Source organism: Aplidium turbinatum, chromosome 2 (genome assembly GCF_918807975.1).
Source record: "Aplidium turbinatum chromosome 2, kaAplTurb1.1, whole genome shotgun sequence".
In the NCBI taxonomy this organism is placed as follows: domain Eukaryota; kingdom Metazoa; phylum Chordata; class Ascidiacea; order Aplousobranchia; family Polyclinidae; genus Aplidium; species Aplidium turbinatum.
The window spans coordinates 40,920,389-40,939,728 of record NC_137473.1 but is presented as its reverse complement, the minus strand read 5'-3'; the positions used below and the strand labels follow the sequence as shown (position 1 = coordinate 40,939,728).

At 36.8% G+C, this 19,340-nt stretch overlaps 1 protein-coding gene across 2 annotated transcripts; it reads left to right on the top strand.

Moving 5' to 3' along the window:
• The first annotated feature begins 1,771 nt into the window (after positions 1-1,771).
• On the top strand, positions 1,772-19,293 carry LOC145764689 (uncharacterized). Of its 2 annotated transcripts, XM_082576339.1 has the most exons (18): positions 1,772-2,268; positions 3,157-3,283; positions 5,957-6,255; positions 6,818-7,493; positions 8,244-8,369; positions 8,493-8,631; positions 9,284-9,477; positions 9,619-9,913; positions 10,419-10,598; positions 12,016-12,125; positions 12,210-12,387; positions 12,945-13,029; positions 14,993-15,133; positions 15,884-16,143; positions 16,224-16,438; positions 16,883-17,034; positions 17,414-17,563; positions 18,146-19,293. In XM_082576339.1, the coding sequence occupies exons 1-18, from the start codon at positions 2,054-2,056 to the stop codon at positions 18,357-18,359; spliced, it is 3,756 nt and encodes a 1,251-aa protein (XP_082432465.1). In that variant the 5' UTR covers positions 1,772-2,053; the 3' UTR covers positions 18,360-19,293. The 2 variants fall into 2 exon arrangements, with proteins under 2 accessions (XP_082432465.1, XP_082432466.1); XM_082576340.1 differs by lacking the exon at positions 10,419-10,598.
• Positions 19,294-19,340: the final 47 nt, after the last annotated feature.

Sequence of the window (19,340 nt, the reverse complement as noted above, 5' to 3'; positions counted from 1 at the left end):
TTTAAAACAAAATTTTTCAATCGTAAACCAAATTTTTGTTTCGACCCAAAATTTTTTGGTTACGTAGGTTTAGATTTGATCATTTGGTACAACCATAACATTTGCTCATAGCCAAATGTAATAAAAAATGCGCTTTGAAATGTCAGTTAAAAAAAGAAACAGTCATCAAACAATTGTCTACAGCCCAATCTAAAACGTTTTTTCGACTACCGCTTACACTTGACAAAGATACAGTAGAATTCGCCTATAACGGCTTTGTTTATAACGTCAATTCGCCTATTACGTCACATTTCGCTCGGTCCCGGCAGAATTCCTATCTTTTACGTACATTGTAGTTCGGCTACAACAGCATCGCCTATAACGTCAATTCGCATGTAACAGCACCCTTTATTGGTCCCCAGACGTCTTTTGTTCGTTTATAACGTTACTTTAAGCCATCACCTTCACCACGAACGGTCAGTCTTCCAATCCAGTTAGCGCTGCTGCTTGCGAAATGTCTTCCCTTTATTTCGCTACGTCGTTCTCAGCAGGGGCTTTAATTAACTGAATTAACTTTTTTCCCGCGTGAAAAACTATCACGTGTAAAAAGCAGCTCTACAGCTGTGTCAAAACCGAAACAGCTCAAGATCAATGCCTTTTTTGCTAATAAACAATGAACTTCTCTACTACTGTATGTAACGAGTTGCATTGCGCAAATTTCCTGTACCTTTCGCTGTAGGTTATTTTTTTTAAACAATTTCTTTGTTTACTGTATTTTCTGCGTTCCTTATGTCAGTTTGGTGGTAGGCTACACAGTAACCCTGATTGGATTATACACCTCTTTCTTTAATCAAAAGACAGTTGTGGAATAGTTTGCGGTAGTTCGTCTATAACATCAATTCGGCTATAACGTCAGTTTATGCAAATCTCCTAGAGGTGCCGTTATAGGCGAATTCTACTGTAATACGTAAAAACTTAAGGAAACAGATGCAGTATTTCTGAGGGCATTGGAAATGACTCACAATTGGCGCCACAACACTGAATCAAATCTGCGAAACCACGTTTGGTTTCGGCGATCAGGTGTTTTTCGACATAAAAAACAAATTAAAGCATGAAATGAGCACAACAGAAAAAAAAGTAAAAGTGGTCATTATGAAAATAAGGACAGGATTTCCAAACAGAGGAAATAGGCCTACTTGAACGTCGTGAGTAAATTAGGAGATTTCTAGTAGATACCCAGAAATTCGTAATTTTTATATTGTAGTGTTTAGACGTGTGGGGGTTCTGATGCCTCAGCTCATGTGCATCAGTGCATGTCATTCACAATTGTCATACCTTACCAACGAATACCTGTAGTTTTTGTATTGATAAAACACTAAAGTGTTTATAAAACTTTCCTTTTCACAAAAGGTGAAACCATGGCCACCTAAAGATACGGCCTGATTTGTCACATTTTGCAGAAATTTCCAAGTTTTTCTAACTTTTGGCAAACGTTTAAATAAATTTTTCTAAAAATTGGATTTTTACGCTTTCTTTATTCTTTTCCCCAAATGATACGAAAGGTTTTAACATCCTTACATGTTGAAAAACGAAGAAAAATTGATTTCGAAGATTTTAGTCAGACTGTTAATTTTCAATAACAGTCTGATTTTGCGTTTTTCAACTTACTTTTTCTCATTTGCTACTGCTTCCACAAGGCAACAAAAAAGTTTTATGCAATTAGGATACCGCAAAAAGTAAAAACATCTCAGAAAATGTCAGTCAAGCACTAGCAGTAGCTGTAATCAAAATCTGCAAAATGTGACAAATCAGGCCGCATCTCCAGGTGGCCATGGTGAAACTTTGGATTTCTTACAAGTTGTTCTTCATAAAACATTATTATCTCCTTTGCGACTTCATGGTGGTATTATTTCGATGATGTTCTAGAAATTTTTATTTGTCTCATCTCAAGTTTCCCGTGCCGTAGTGACGTCATAAAAGCAAGGCGATCACGTTTCATGTCGATTTACTGGTTTCATATTTTCATGGAAAGTCAGTTGCGGTTATGATGTTGTAGTTCACGGAGGTCTGTAGAATGTCGTCGTCTGGGCGCGCGGAATCGTTTTGCGTTGACGGCGAAATTAAACTTGTGGCAAAGCAATCGCTAGCCGCAGTGACGTCATACTTGCAAGCACATGCAATCGACGCGGCATTGACGAAAGAACACATTGCGTCATTAACTGACGAGCAGAGAGAAAGCATTCTAGAAATTCTGTACGAGTGGACAAAGCCAAAGAACGAAGACACCAAGTAGGTCTTGATTTCTCTTATTCAATATTGAAAGTCGTAAAGTTAATACTTTAACGTTTCTCTTGAGCCTTTTTTTCCAAGTTTAGCGAGTGAACAAACGCAGTGAAGCAGGTTAAGCTAGATTGAACAGCCTGGGTTGCTTTCTAGCTTTCGAATAAATTAGAGTTTTCAGCAAAGCAAGAAACTTGATTTTAAAATATGAGCTTGTTAGCATTAGCTCACTCAAATTAAGCAAATGTTCTGTTGTACCCTAGCGGTTTTGTTTAAACCGCTAGGGTACAACAGAACTTTTGTTTAGGGAACAACAGAAGTTTTGTTTAAACTAGCTTTTCTAGCTAGTTTAAACAAAACCAACCAAAATTATGCTTCACTCAAAAAAAAATTCTCAACCAGAAACAAACGTTAGGGTAACCTAAAATGCTTTTTTACGAGTAGCTTGTACGAAACTCTTGTTTTCATTTAGTTTCGATTTCATGGTTGACTTTACCAATACGATCCCATGAAATGTTGAATCAATCCTAAATTTCATCAAAATGTTTTATTTCGTGGCACCTGAGAATGTGATTTTTTATATTAAATGAGTTCAAAACCAGACTATCCTGTCACAGCTGAAAAGTGTAGGATAGTTGCTCGAATTGAAAAGCTCTTTACCCAATCTACATTTCTTTCAAGTAAGCAGACACAAACTCATTAGTCTTTGTCAGAAATAAGATAAGGAATCTAAAAGCTTAGTTTAGTTTTTATGCTATGAGTTATGAAATGAAAGAAAGATGTCAATTTTTATTGGCAACGAATGGTCTACTCTATTATATTGGTGTTACTAACTTATATCAGGCCATTAATTACCTTGCACGAACTAAATTTGCCAGGCTTAAATTTGATTTGTAGACTCGACAATGCAGAACCTATCGCACCTGACCAAGCCTGGGAATTTATCTTCAGTCTTGAGCCTGATGAAGTGATTTCGTGCGTGGCGAGAATAAATGAGCTCATCAAAAAGAAACGTTTCCAAGAGGTTTGTACAGAACTTAGCTAAAAACATTTATTAACAAATTGGGAAGTTGTTTGGGCGCTTCTTCCTAACAGGTTCGCATACTTGTTAAGGGCGTTGAATAATGGTTGACAACTTGCGGCCTATTATCTTATGAAACAGATTGGCTGTAAATTGCCTATTACTCTTATACTGCAGTTAAAATACCTTCAATTTTTGCAACTTCTAACAAAAAATTGTAATGCTAGATTCTAGTCCAAATTTTGCCTTAATGCTTTATATTTCTGCAAAAGAAAACATTACGATTTTGTGTGTTCCTGACAAAGATCACTGACAAACAAAGAAAACTCCAATATTTGTTCAAAGTTTGTAATAAAAGTTTGAATTAAATGTAATGCATTGAAGCTTCGCAGCACTTTGATGAAACCGCTATTGTGTAGACTAGTATGGCATGTCTCATCAGTCATCACGAAACGTGTGAACAGTTAATCAGTGGTTAGTTTGTTTCCAAATGCTTCTGATTGATCATGGTTTCAATCAGTTGACATGGAATCATTCTAGACCAAATGTTAAAAAAACAGTAATTTTTTATTCATTGGTGCAACTCGAGGTCTGTGCTTTTGAAGGGCAAGAATTGATCGGACACTGCTATTACGTTTTACTTTATTTTTTGCTATTGACATTTTTTGGGCAAAAATGTCAATAGCACACCATCATGTCGACAAATGGAAAAAGTTGGCAAAACTTTGAAAGGTGTAAAGTCTCTGAAATAATAGCTTCAAGTTGCTTTAATTTACTGCTCCTGAAATTGACTTGACAGCGACTGTATGAGGTAGTTTGATATTAGTTTGTGGGACTCGTAACGACCGCATGTTGGCGCGTTTAATTTGCTAATTTCATTCAGGCGTCATGTCTTTAAGAAAATCAACATTACTTTCTAATTATAAAATCAGTGCTTTATGATTTAAAACACAGAATACATTATCTGGAACAGGGATTATTTTTTTTAAACAATATGTTGGATGGTAGCAGGTAACACCACAATATTTATTTACTGATGGCTTGTGGAACTATTCTAAATAGAAATATTTTGAAGTTTGAATCGTTTAACTTTATTTTGATGCAAAACTATCGTTGAATTCGTTTCGTTTTGCTTCCATGCTATTTTTTGGTAAATAATTTTATCTGGTTTTATTTCAAAATCCAAATTATCTTTCCTCGTTGCTTGTTCGAAACACACGGGCATTTCATGAAAATGAAATATCTTCTGACAGGTGTTAATGATTGAACTGACTTTTGTGAAAATAAATTTATTTGTATTACGAGCGTTTCATAATTCAGACAGATATTTAAAATTCAACATGGTTGGTCTTACACCATGATTTCCAATGAACTACCAACTATTATTAAGTATCTTTACGGGTGATCGAAATAAAATTGTTTTATAAATTTGCAGAAACGAAGCGTCGTTCGCTGCGTTTCTAAGCAAAAATCTTTAATCTTGATTTGACCTTGTTTCAAATCAATATTTTTGTATATAGAATTTTGTTCGTTTGATTTCAACTAAAGAAAGGTCGTTTTGAACGGCCCATATCGATGGGGCATTTGCAATTGTTTTAACTGAATTTTTAATACTGTATTATAGTCAGCCACAGTACACTTGTTTATTTGCTGCTGTTCGTACATTTGGTTCCACTTTCACTATTAAATACGTTCTGCCCAGGGATATCAAACGAAGGGGATACGATTACGAAGGTTTTATTACGTCTGACAAAAGAAGGGCTTCTGTTTATGGTAAATAATCTCTGTTTATCGTAAAATGACAATTGGCACCGATAGTAGTTTAACAAATCTTGTTATGATAACCTGCATTGCGCTATAAGCATCAGGCCTGTATATTCACTGCATGCTCATGGCTACTTGTTAATTCAACTACCTGTGTATTTACATTTAGCCTACTGCCGATGCTTTGTTAAGAAAAAGCAGCTTACAGGTAACTTTTCAACTGTCTTTCCAAACAAGTATTCTTTAAATATGCTCTAGCCTACGTAACATTTGCTAACTGTCATCTGTAACTGACTGTACCAACTGCGCTAAAAAACTTCCTGCAATTTAAAAAAGAACCACATGTTTAACTTGCTACAAACAACCGCCCTGGTAGGGTCGTGAAAATAAGGCAATCGCTAGGGACCTTCGTATCCCCTTCTTTAGATATCCCTGGTTCGGCCTCAACCTATTTGTGCAACGATAAGTTAGTATTATTGTTGAAGCCGGTTCTGCATTTTTTGAGTTGTAACCTTTATAGGCCATTCAAGATGTTATTGTGCTATCATGACATTGGAAACTGAAAAAATTACAACACAAAACAAGCACAAAGTTTGACGTTACACATATGAAATGATATGTTGTGCTAAGTGATGTCTACTTAAGATCAGACCTTATAATAAATCTGTGGTTCTGAATGTAAGAATCAATGAAAGCGTAAATTAATCTTATGTCTAACATATGTGTCTTAACCTTACATCAACTTTCATCAAACGTACTGACTACTGTATACCTACAGCTAAAGTGCGTTCCTATTGTTGAAGTGTAAATTTTGAAATTTTGTTATAACAACCTAAACGACTCTAATTGCTAAAACATAAACACCAGAATGTGTCATGCTAGCAAAACGTAAACACAGAATCCTGTTTTCAGGTGATTGACAGCAGCACTGCTGTCTTGAAACAATCCGGTCTCGACTCCACCTCTTTGCTTTTGCAACGCGCTTTGGCGCGGGCGTTGATGAAGAATCAAGATAAGGACGCCATATCAGATTACCTTCGCGCGTTCCTCAAAGACAAAGAAAATACAATACGAATAGTTAAAGAAGAACAAAACGATTACATTGAGAGCGTAAAGACTCTGATGAGGAACTGCATTCATTCAAAGCGGCCACCACAAGCAGAAGCAAAAGCATATAAACAATGGCTGGCCTTGACAGTTGATTGTTGCAGGTATTGTGATGATATAAGTCGAGTTATTTTAGCTCTTTATGATATTTTAATTGGCAAGTGGTGAAAAGCAGGATAAGAGGACAAAGCGTGAGATTTATTGTTAAAATATTCTGAATCTGTTGTGGAAACATACAGTAGCTGCAAAGTAGTCTCACACCAGATGCAACACAAAACAAAACATTTGGGAAGGAGTGAAGGCTGTCATAGAGTCAGAATTCATATTAAATGCCTTGCCAAGACACAGCTGTTGAGGTATTGGACGATATCCAATTGTCCATGCACTTAACGGCATGCTTGAGTGTGGACACAAAAAAATCATGTAAGGTTAAGTTAGTTGGTTGTTAAGGTAAAAGTTGTCAGTAATAATAATAGCTCTTCTATAGCCCTACACTCATAATCAAAGTTTTGCTCTTGAGCGCTGTACATGACTGCGGTGAAAAAATAATGTATTTATTCAGGAAGTTTTGAGTTTATTTAAAGTTTCTGCTTCACATCGGTAACTGGCTCTACAATTTGAGTCAATTCCGATGCAACCTTCCTAATAACATTTATTGTTCTGTAGATTCCTCCTCACATTAGAACCAAAAAAATTCCAGCTGCAGATGACCTTTGTGGATCGCTTGCAATCAATACACAAGACGGAGCGCGCAATAACGATGCTCACTGAGACTCATGAGGATCTCTTGCTTGACAAGACCTTCAATCCGGATGAGGTCGCTGAGGTTCTGCTCCGTCGCGCCTCTTGCCACCTTACCAAGCTTGACAACGAACGTGCCATCACTGACGTCACGGCAGGCTTGAACGCGCGAACGGATCATCAGAGAAAAATTAAGAACAACGAAATTTGTGATGAAGACAAGGAAATAGATGAAATGCTTAAAGGAAATGAATCTATCGCAAAAATCGCAAAGAAAATCTTTGAAGAAAAACCAATTGACGTTACGGAGTTGCACGCAATGCTGGACAAAGCAGCGTTTAAACTTAATCCAGGAGAAAAATTTAAAAACGTTGTGAAGTTAGAAAACATTCGCTTGTCTATCGATTATTACCGCGCGATGCTGGTTCTACAACCAACAAACAACGATTCAATCTTCAAAATAGCAAACTGCTTTGCGCGATTTGGTAAGAGCAAATTAGCGATCAAGCTTTATGACAAACTTTTACAAGATTCGCATTCCAACCAAAACGATGCCATCCTTACAGCAAGAGCAACATGCTACAGAGAGATTGGTGATAAAGTAAGCTACAAATCTTTGTTGTAGATCTGAATTTTTCGGCTACTCAATGCACTGAGTTCTTATTGAACTTCAAAAAAAAATTCTAAATTTTGTTAGCTTTTAAAACATAAGCAATAATAAATAAATATAGCACTGAAAATTCTGTTAGTTTAGTTTTCGAATGATTTCTTTATCATGAGTTTAGTATCTACATTCTGGTCTCCTTATTTTTTTTATTTGATTAACCAGGTGTTCAACCATTTTGCTTCTAAGAAGTTACATTTTTTACAACTTCTTTCAATTGTAATGTAAAGATTGGCAAAGCTGTAGGCCTAGTTAGTATAGGCTATCCGGTGACAAAAAATATTTTGATCTTTTGATTTTAAGGTTTGACAGCCCCAACAGTAAATTATTTACTGATTGAGAAATTTTCCTGATTAAGCAATGTATTTTGTGGGCTAAATAATTTTCATATGTACCAAACGCAATTCTCTGAGGAGAATGTTATTACTGATCTACTGTTGGTGCATCCTTTTTTAATTGTGACAAGACTGCAAATACACTTTGAACGCCAAGTAAGTTAATCCTCAATATAAAAGCAGGAAGACAACTGCCTTTAAGAGTAGCAAGTAAAATGTCTTTACAGCTTTTCAGCCGTTTTTATTTTATTTTTTTGATAAAATTCTGTCTTCTTCAAAAATTGGGCTAATATTTACGTTTTGTCAATGAAGCGATTTCATTAGAAAGTTTAGTTTTTTGGTGGCGTTTCAGATCGAAGCTAAAAAGGACTACGATGCTTTGTTACGTAATAATCCCAAAGATGTAACACTACTCTGCGAACGAGCAATGGTCTACATGGAAGATGATGACATCACTGCTGCTGTCGAAAATCTCATAGTAAGTTTATTGTTCAAATAAGACAAACATGTAAAACAATATTTAATAAAAATAACACTAAAACGCGTTAAGTGAAGGAAAACATCTATTACGTTATCATACCAACAATGATGTCATATTTAGATTGCAACCAACGTCAATCAGAAGTTAGTCGTCACACAGCTCAACAAGGAGCCTCTTGTCCACAGGACGAGAATGAGGCAAATATTGTTTGATTTTGCCAAGTCGAAGTTGCTGGGAGCACCGACTGGGATATACAAAGGTTAGTAGTGGGTGGGAAATTATACGAAAGGGTTGGACAAAAGACCTAGAAGTTAAAATTTGCTGAAAGTCCACGTCTCTAAAACGAGTTTATAAAACTTTTATTCATCGAAACCATGTCAGTCATATAATCCACACAGGCTTTTACATCAATTAGATTTATGAAGTCATGTATGCACAATGCACATTTCCAGGTTCTATAGCTGCATTTGCGACAGAAACTGAGGGTTTAAATACTAAAAAGCTTGGGTGTTCATCAGGACAGTTATCGTTTCTATTTCTTGTTGGTCTCCACTGCTTCGAATTTATGTTTAATGTTGGAAGTTTTTACGTAATTTAACGTGGAAAGTAACTGCTTACACATCTTTGGCTAATCTTCAAAATAATGTGTGTTTCATTTTTTCTTGCCTTCAACCGCACTGCAGTAGGTTATATAAGTTTGTAAATTTTATTTTGTATGTTATTCGCTCTGAGGATGCGCATTATCATTATGCGCGAAACGTCAGTGACGCAATAAATCTATCTGTTCATTGTGGTTTTTAATTTCACTTTCATCAGATGAAAGTTGCAGCTAGTGCTAGAAACGTTGCATTTACTCCTTGTTAAGGAAATTGTGTAATAATACCTCCAATTAGTTTTTGTTTCTATTTCAGGTTCTAACATTGTCACTGACACAATCGGGAAAGAGAACGGTTCATCGGTGGCACTTGAGATCTCACAGCTTTTGACAAAGCTCAACCCCTCCGACCAGTCCTGCCACATCCTCATGGCTCACGCGATGTTCCACTCCGGATGCGTGATCGACGCTGAGACGAAACTCAAGAAAATGCTGCAGGAGAAATCTCAGGTATGTTTGCTTGATTTCATCACTGAGTGTGATGTTTCTTGTGCAAAAAGCAAGATAAATGAAACACCATTACTGATGAATAAACTTTGACGATACGTTATGCCATATATGACATAACTGCAATTTTTGACCACGTCACAGGGGGTTGATATTCACGTGATCAAGCTTCATCTGGGAATGATGAAAATTTTCACAAAACGTCGAGATGACGGAATGCGTGACATGATTGAGGTCGTCATAAGCAAAGGAGAGCGAGTCATGTCATCACTGCTGCGTGACATTCCTGTTAGCGAACGCGCAAAACTTTCCGACGAATCGCACCAGTATGGCATCGAGCTGTTGCATAGCAACCGTGATGTCTCCACGGTGAAACAAGCGATCCATTGTTTCACATTAGCGATTCTCTGCTGTCGTGGCACGGACTTGGTGCTGGAGGGTAAGGGAGTTTTCGTGGTTTGATGTGACTGTGCATTGAATTCTTACGTTTCACTCTTTCATTTCTTGCTCTTCCTCATTGTTGATCTAGGGTTAAAACAGCAGTGCCTGAGTGTTGTTTCTCTTTATTCACTTCAACATAGCGTAATGCATTACTATGTATGCTTTTGTTGTTGATCTTTGCGAAGTAACGACGTGGAGTGGACTGGGTCTGCCAAAGCACTTTTGTAAAAAAAGCATACTAGATAATGATTTATAAAAGTTTAGTTATTACGGTACATAATGAAAGGGATTTTTTATATGTTAGACCCAAATTGATTTTTTTATAAATTGTTATGACAAGTACAACTATAATAAATTTTATTGTTCTTTTTACAAGGACGTATAGGTATGACCTAACTCATTCCATGTCAGTGCTTCGCTTTTTGCAAACCTATTCTTTTGCAACTTGTTTGTGTGTTTTTGGTGCTTTTCTTTCTTTCCTTTTATCAGCGACTTATCTACAGACACTCCAGCTAAGCTTTGGCTTCTACTGACTGACGCTAACTGCTTGTCTGGAATTCGTAAAACATCAGACAAAATGTCAAACTCTGCGTGGTCTTTGGCCGCCCTGGACCGCCCACCTTCTTCTCATTTTCGCTTTCATCCAAACAAACTTTTTCAACTTAGAAGATACAAGCGTAGACGTAAGTTTGCTGTGGCCAGCTTCATCTAACGCAGTGTTTTTAACCAGAGGGTGCAAAATGATGCAGTAGGGAGGTATCAAAAAGTTTGAAAGTGTCTGACTAAAACGTGCCGGACTACATTAAACGAACAAAGGTATACGAACAAAGTATTGAGTGGAGAATAAATGCAAATCATCACAAAACATATGCAAAATATCCACTCTAAAACGACACTTTCCATACAATATTATGCTGAAAATAAATATAGTTGGCTAATCACTCTAATCTTCAAAACTTTCTTACATCGAGTAGCCTAAGTCTGTTTGCTAAAAACCAAAAAATAGTGCTTCAAAAACCTGAGGCTTAACTGTCCCGACAGCACGTGAAAGTATTTTCACAGGTTATATGGTTGGCGTATTTAATTAATTATTTTAACATGGAGCTATGTACGCACTATCAATTTGTGTGAGCTGAAACTCAATTGTATAAGTTTGTGACATAATTCATCAGAACTGTAGGCTGACTCTGCAAAAAGGCTACAATTTCTTGTGAACAGCGACTTTTGTTGGCCTTTGCCCTATGTTTGCAAAAGTGCCGATGCTTCGGCGATGCCACACTCTAGCAAAAGACAGAAACCGCACGAAACAATGAACATGATACCGTAATTGATAACATTTTGCTTTTGTGGTCTTGTGATCTTGACTTGTCTTGTGATCTTGTGATATTGCTTCTTTGCTTTTGCTTTTCATTTGCTCCGGTGATATTTGTGGTTTTACTTTGTCATTTGTCTGTGCTCTACTGTTCTTGTTGCTGTTGACTTGCAGCTTTGTAGTAAGCCTAAATGTTGCTAGTCTAAGCCCAACCAACTGAGATGTATTACTTATGATAAATAAAATGTTTTGATGACACGTTCTGCAAGAGATTACCTCTTGTTATTTGTATTACAATGGATCTCATGAGAACATCATCTTGCTGAGTCAGTTATAGGACTAAACCATTCTTTGAGCGTCTTGTTTATCACACTGCAAGTGTTGTCAGGTACTGTCAGGTACCACACTGCAAGTGTTGTCAGGTACTGTGACTACTGTCGAACCAGCAACTTTGGGACCTTTGGGTTGCTGGTTCTACAGCCAAGCGAGTCAGGTCAGCAACCTAATATTCCATGAAACTTGGTTGATTTTGACTTCTGTGTGCCATAAAGTGGTCTTCATTATCAGTGTGAGCTCATGATGATAATGAAACATATTATCAGTGTAACTGTTCATGCCATCAACATGCATTTTGAAGTAGTCAATGCAAATAATTGATACATTTTTGCATTAAAGATAATAGTTTTAACATTCTTGTTTATATGCCTTAATTGTGAGCATGTCGTAATAAAAACAATATTTTAGGGAATAAACACAGCCTTTTTAGATATTTGAATTGTTTGTTGCAGGAATGAATGGAGGCACAGGGGTCTATCGATCCTACTTGGCCCGTGCGGAGTGCATGGCTCATTTGGGAGACCAGAGAGCTGCGATATTAGACTTTTCAGCGGCAATTGAGGTTTGTTTCGCGCAATATACATCAAACCGCTGAAACATCAAGTTTAAAATTCGCTACAGCAACATTTTCTTCACCCTTTCACAGATTAACTCTCAATGTGTGGATGGATTATGTGGTCGCGCCTTTATGCGGCTGGCACTTGGTGAAGAAAACGATTGCGTCAATGACATCACAAGCGCGTGTGACCTCGACTTGTTCAATGTCGTCGCGCATATACGTGCACTCCCGGATGAGGCAAAGAAGCTACTTCTTTTCTGGATTGGTACGCATTTTGTGAAAGGTTGAAGCACAGTTATAGAATCTGTGCATGCTTCTGTAGTTGCAACTTGTTGTGTTCAAACTGACATGCGGCATTGTAGCTCATTCTTTGACGCTCCAGTGCCTTTTTTGACGTTTTACCTCTGATCCTGTTATGCTGTATTGTCTTATTAGTTCAACTTCATCTTAGATTGTTGTAAAGAATTCAAAAACGTATCACCTGTATTGCATGATGTAGTGAGAATAAGGTAAGCTGGCGACAATGTAGCTTATACCCAGTAGCTGAACATTCAACAGTAAGCAAGCTATTTCCTGCATCTTCCTTCAATTATGTCATTCAGTATTTTGCCAAGATACAGTCGTGCGCTCACAATTGATGTCGAGCTGATGTCATACCGACGTCGTTTCAAGCGCCGTGGAGATGCTCGCACCATTTAGGCGAGGTGTATGGTGTTAAAAACTTAACAGACAAAATGCGGCATCTCATTGTTGTCAAAGCAACATAAACTATAAACAAAGTAATCGACTTTTGTTTCTGATTTTCTTAACTTGGAATTTCAGATCATCGTGTTGTGGTTTTGCTGCTCAACTACGGCTACAGATCCAGCGATAGATTGAACACAGGAGGTTCAGCTTCGACTATTAGGTAAATACCCCATTGCTGCACCAACAGGATAACTATCATACATGGATTTTAACTATCGTAGCCAGTGGCGTACGCAGGATTTTTTCAAGGGAGGGTGAGAAGCATTCGAATTTTTTTTCGAATCCAAACGAAAACAAATTGAAAAAACACCCATTTTCCAATAACAACCAGTAAATCATATTGTTTAAGATTATCCTACCATACTCAGCTTGCAATTTGCATTGACGATAGTTGTTTAGTTTGCAGCAACTAGTTTACTTAATTGGATAGATATTGTATTGAAAAAAAAAAGTGATATAACACTCTTTACGTCGCATATAGCCTAATGTTTTACATAGACGACGTAGTGAGCTTACTCAACCCAATAAACCACGCGTATTGACGTTGTACGTTCAGTGGTTACTGGGAGAGAGGAGCGTTCAATATAACTTGACATTTTTTTTATCAAGAATATAGCCTAATGCAGTGCTTCCCAACCTTTTTCAGTTCGCGACTCACTTGTAATGCAAATTTTTGCTTTGTTGCATAATCGTTACGTATTGATAATGCAATCATTTTCCGATCTAATAATGAAAAGTCAACAAATGAAGTGAAGATAAGAGTAGCGATGGCGAAGGCGCAGTACTGTTCATTGTTCAGGACCAAACTGCGGCTTGTGAGATCCATAGGAATGTCAGTATTTTTTAGAAAATTTTAACATTCAGTAACATTTAGAAATGCTTCGCGACCCACCTGAAATATCTTCGCGACCCACCAGTTGGGAAGCACTGGCCTAATGCTATACTTTATAGTCTGACCAAGATTTAAGGTAGCCGGGGCTATTTGTTTGCGTATGTCACTGTACTTTTGGATTGAATTATTAACTTACAGGAGATATGCGAATATGAAAAGCATGATAGTAGGCCTAATCAGATAAGTAAAAACTGCAATAGTTCTAATAACAGGCAATGCCTTCAGAGTAAATCGTAACTTAAATCGAACCTTTCTGTGAAAGTTTAAATATCGAATACAATTTATTACGGTACTTCAAACAAAATTCATCGCACTCTCAATAATCAATATATATATGTATAACGAAAAAGAAGGTCGAGTTTTTATAGCAGTATATAGTAACATTGTTTATATTAAAATGCCGAAAAGCGCTGCACCAACTAAATATAAGTGAGGGTAGACCCCTAAACAGAGATGTGATTCCACTAACTGGGGTTTTGGAAGCCGTAAATAGGGCCTTGCGTAATTTAGATTACAATATCGAGCTTCTATAGCAACATTAAAAACATTAAACAAATTGAAATAAGTGGGCACCTAAACAACCGTGCACCCCGAGGTATGAGAGGCGGTTACGGGCCTGCTGTTCAAGACCACTCTTGAACAATAACATGTCTGCACTACACAATCACTACAACGCTAAAAAAATCAACATTTTTTGAAGGAGGTGAGGGGATATGGCCCAATGGCCCCCTGCGCACGTCACTGATCGTGGCTAACGTTGGTTACATACTAGAACGGGAGCAGGGGTGTTACATATTTGGAAATGTATTTCCGTGAGAACCATAGTATAATGTTTTAACATTTAGTACAACTAACATGTGGTGGGAACTGGTGAGTTGCAAAAGTGTTGACTGGAGACGAGAAAAAAAGTGGGGTGTGAAGGGTTTCTCCCAAGAAATTTGGAAAATTACGTTCAATTTGGTGCATTCTGAGCACATTTTCAGCGCTAAATTGTAATGAAAACTTAAGATAAAGCTCTTTGCGAACCAGATGCTATCATCAAAAAAGCCATACATGGGCTCACGAGCCATGAGTTCCCGACCCGACGACCGAACATTCCACAGTCCGTCGACTAATGGGCTTTTTGATAGTTTGACTACGAGCCCATGTTGCTTCATTACACACCTTGTTGGTAACGTACTCGCGATAATCTTTATCACAAACAAGATAACAAAGTATTGAAATGTTTCAGCATGTTTGACGAAACAGTGTTCAAACCAGGAGAAAACGAATCGATGACGTCATCACTTTCATCAATTCATCCCCCGACACCGCCTGACATCACCAACAATGACGTAGCGAGAAGTGATAATTCTTCTAAAAAGCTTCACAAGTAAGTGACACATATAAAAGACAGAAAAAATTTTGAGAGACGAGCAAAATTGTTTAAAGTCAAAGCTAATAAGTAGCCAAGGTCCTGCAACAAAAAACGCAAACGATTCCACAGGGTTATTTCTTTGTTACAAGAACTTGTAATTAAGTTTTATTCTCAATTCACATCGATTCGCATTGCTTCCTAGGTTAAAGCATGGCCACCTAAAGATACGGCCTGATTTGTCACATTTTGCAGAAATTTCCAGGTTTTTTTAACTTTGGGCGAACGTTTAAATAAATTTTTCTAAAAATTAGATTTTTACGCTTTCTTTATTCTTTTCCCCAGATGACACAATAGGTTTTAACATCCTCACATGTTGAAAAACAAAGAAAATTTGATTTTGTAGATTTTAGTCAGACTGTTAATTTTCAATAACAGTCTGATTTTGCGTTTTTCAACTTACTTTTTCTCATTTGCTATTGCTTTCCCAAGGCAACAAAAAAGTTTTTTGTCATTAGGAAACCGCAAAAAGTAAAAACATCTCAAAAAATGTCAGTTAAGCACTAGCAGTAGCTGTAATCAAAATTTGCAAAATGTGACAAATCAGGCCGCATCTCCAGGTGGCCATGGTTAAAGCTAGAAGTTATTGGGACAAAATTTGCAGATTTTCCATCATGCAATTGTATATCATAAAATGAACAATCTCACTAAACATTAGGCTTAGAACTTTGTCCACTCTTTTACTAACACAGTAAGAATATTTTACAGATCTGATGCTCATGCCCAGGATCTTAATGAAACGTTGATGTCGCTTGAAGAAAAAAGCAATTCAACCAATCAGCATGATCCGAGTAGGGGATCCACCGCTACGACTACGACGTCACAATTAGTTTATGATGATCCGATAATGGGATTAGAGAAAATTGAGATTCTTCACAAATCTCTGGCACTTGGAAAACTCTTGATCACCGTGGATGGAACCAATTCTGCGTGGCATGGGATGTACGCGGACATTCTCATTGTTAAAGGTAATTTACCGTAATTACGATTGTAAAGTCATAAAAGCTTGATTTTCTCACTTAACAGTAACTTTTTTATGACGAAACAGGTGATTATGAGGAAGCCTTACGTCACTTGCAAGCGGTGATGGATCTATCTCCGACAGACGTCACAGCGACGGCACGCGCTGGATTGATCAACATGAAGATGAATCGTTTCAAAGTTGCTTGTCATCTCCTAAGCAGCCTTGCCAATGTCGACAACAGTGGATTAAAATACGTCCTCAAAGCCTTAGACTCGAACAGGCGTCGTAGGCTTGGTGAAGTAAGTTAGTCACAAACTGCAGTCCGGTATGCAATAAATTAAATTTTTAAATGAAATAATGATCTTCTTTAAGAAATAAATGAGAAACAACTACCCATATGAAAACACCGCATGAAAACATACTACATTTTTTTCTGTGTTGAGAAAATAAGAAGATGCTTAATTGTTGTTTATGCGTGTAAGTATTGCTTGTACAATATTATGAGGAAGGTCAATTTTATTTTGTGCTTCACTTGTTTAACAGAACAATATGAATATAGCACACTCAAGATTCAAAATTAAAAATAGCATATTGAAATTATTTTAGAAACACTGTTTTTGATGCAGCTTTTGCAAAAAAAGCAAAAATAGGACATTAAACAAATATTGTAGACAAAGTGTGTATGAGAATGTGGATGAAAATTTCTAATCGTAGAACTAACTATTTCCTTTTGGAATTGGCAGGAAGCATTCAACCATGCTGAGCTATTGCATCGAGATGAAAAATTTTCTTCGGCACGTGACTTTTATTCTCTCAGCTTATTGGCAGATTCTCATTTGAATCTCGACAAACTGCGAATGCGCTCCAGATGCCATGCTAAACTAGGAGATACCATGTAAGCTTTGTTACAATGTAAAACTTCCTGATCATGACATTGTACGTTTATCTTGTCATTTCAAAAAATGCAACCTGCCTTAAAACAATAAACTGTCTACAGTTAAACACTCTCTTCTGTTTGGTTGACAAAGCGCTGTAGCTTTTCCATTCAATTGAACTTCGCGTTTCTGCAGAAATTCGTAGTATACTGCAGACATTTGTTCCAGTAAATTTGTGTCGGATAGTCGGAAATGCCAATACAGAAGCTTCTACTAATGAGGTTTGGCTGTCCGAAATTGTGAGGAAAAAAATTAAACGAAGATTTTTCACTTGGAAAATGCTTTTTTTCTACAAATAAAGTAGGTCTAGGCTAAAAATCAAAGCAAAATTGTTAACAGGAAAGCCATTTCCGACATTTCTGAAGTCGTCAAAGAATTGGCAAGAAAACCTCAAGCCCACGATTACTGCATCAGAGCAAATCTGTATTTGATCGAGGGCAAAGAATTCCAGGCGTGCAGGGATTACATGAAAGCTATTGATGTTGACAAGTAAGATGGTTACGCTACAATGGGAAATAAAATGACAAAAATTGTTTCTTTGTTTGTAGTAGTTTGTAAAAGACTTTATTCACTTATTTGTTCCGGCATTTGTTAAGCAAACAGTGCTTTTCTGGCAAAGAATCAATCAGCCTAGGCCATATGAAATTTTGTCTATTTGCTAACGTTCTGCAGCCTACCTATATCTTGTCACTAAGCTTTCTCATTTTCACCTTTTAATATGATCGACTTCTTTAAAATTTGACACAATTTGTGAGGTTGCATTTGTCGTTTTTGAATTTACGAAATAAAAATATTGTACCTGGGATAAAAGCTACGCTATGTACATTTCTACCAAGATAAGCAGTGATTGCTGTGATTATTATAAACATAGACACTTGATTGGTTTATTTTTGGATATAAATCACTTTTAATTATTTATATTTGGTAGATCTTTAAAACACCTTGCTTGATGTTGATGTACAAGCTTACTGTTGCTTTTTTGTTCAATGAACTCGACAAACAAGAACGTAATAATACCACTACAGCATTTTGCAACAAAATAAATTCAACTGTTTTGTTTTTTATTTCCAGAAGTCAAGCTTCAAACCTTATTCACATCAAACCTGGACGTAGTGCATTTTGTGACGTGTTCTACCGCCAAGCCAGCATTGCGTACACCCGAAACAACTTTCAGGAGTGCTACGATGTTTGTGACGTAGCTCTTGTTATCGATGACGCGAACATTGAGCTACGTAAGCTAAGAGCGAGAGCGAAACGAGAGACGAGCAAATGCGTTGTGCAATGACGTCACAATTACAGAACGATTGCATCATCTTGTAAATGAAAATACCACACGACCAATAGGCTATATACCTTGACGACAGCATTGTCCGTTTAAAACTGTTCTGGAAATCACGAAGCAACTGCTGATTTCTTTCAGAGTAGTGTACCGTACTTAACGTTTAGGCGCAACAACGGATGAAGGCTGTTTTAAAGATAGGCTACTTGAGATTTAAATTTCAGCGCAATTTACATTTATTTCTGACCATCAGGTTATAAAACATGTTAGTAAGATTATAGGGTGAGACATTATGAGTTTTTACAATGTGTAAAACTGGTGAAATGTTTATAATGTGTCTTGGATATACTCAGGAAGTTTTTTTTTTTTTATTAGCTTACTGTCAAGAAACTAGCTTTGCTTGGTGGAAAAAGTTTACAATATGTAAATATTTTGTAACTAATATATTTGACTCAATCTGGGGTATTTTTGTATTTATATTGATTGAGCTATTTGTGGCATTTTGGGAAGTCTTCAATTACTGTAGCCTACTCAGTATGTAGAAAAGCTTTTTTCATCATATTTTTTCTTGTTCTGATTTGAACTGGCGAAAAGATATTAGGTTAGCGTTAAAACCGACATCACAATCCGATTTGATATTATTCACTGATTTAACTAATCCCTTTGCTTGTTTTCTTTTTCTAAGAGCGACTGTTATGTATTTTTACTGACCTGACAACATGTAGCTTACCGTAGGCTATCTATATCTAACGACGAATAAATATTCTGAGCTTTTTTACTTCTGGTGAATAAATTTAGCCAGGTTCGTTAACTTGCGCAACTTATGGATATAGCCTTCATCACTGTAAAAGCGACTTCTTCATACTATTCAAATAGAATATTATTTTGTGTCTAATTGTTTATCTTATTTACATGGATAGTAGATTCTTTTTTGTTGAGAAATTTATCCACTATCTGACGCCATACAGCTACAATAACGTAGATTGC

What these genes read in the sequence shown, in the direction of transcription:
- LOC145764689 (XM_082576339.1), top strand. Translation starts at nt 2,054, where the DNA reads ATGTCGTCGTCTGGGCGCGCGGAATCGTTTTGCGTTGACGGCGAAATT. An exon ending in ACAGAGAGATTGGTGATAAA is followed by an intron (nt 7,494 to 8,243) that starts GTAAGCTACAAA and finishes GTGGCGTTTCAG; the next exon opens with ATCGAAGCTAAAAAGGACTA. An exon ending in GGACATTCTCATTGTTAAAG is followed by an intron (nt 16,144 to 16,223) that starts GTAATTTACCGT and finishes ATGACGAAACAG; the next exon opens with GTGATTATGAGGAAGCCTTA.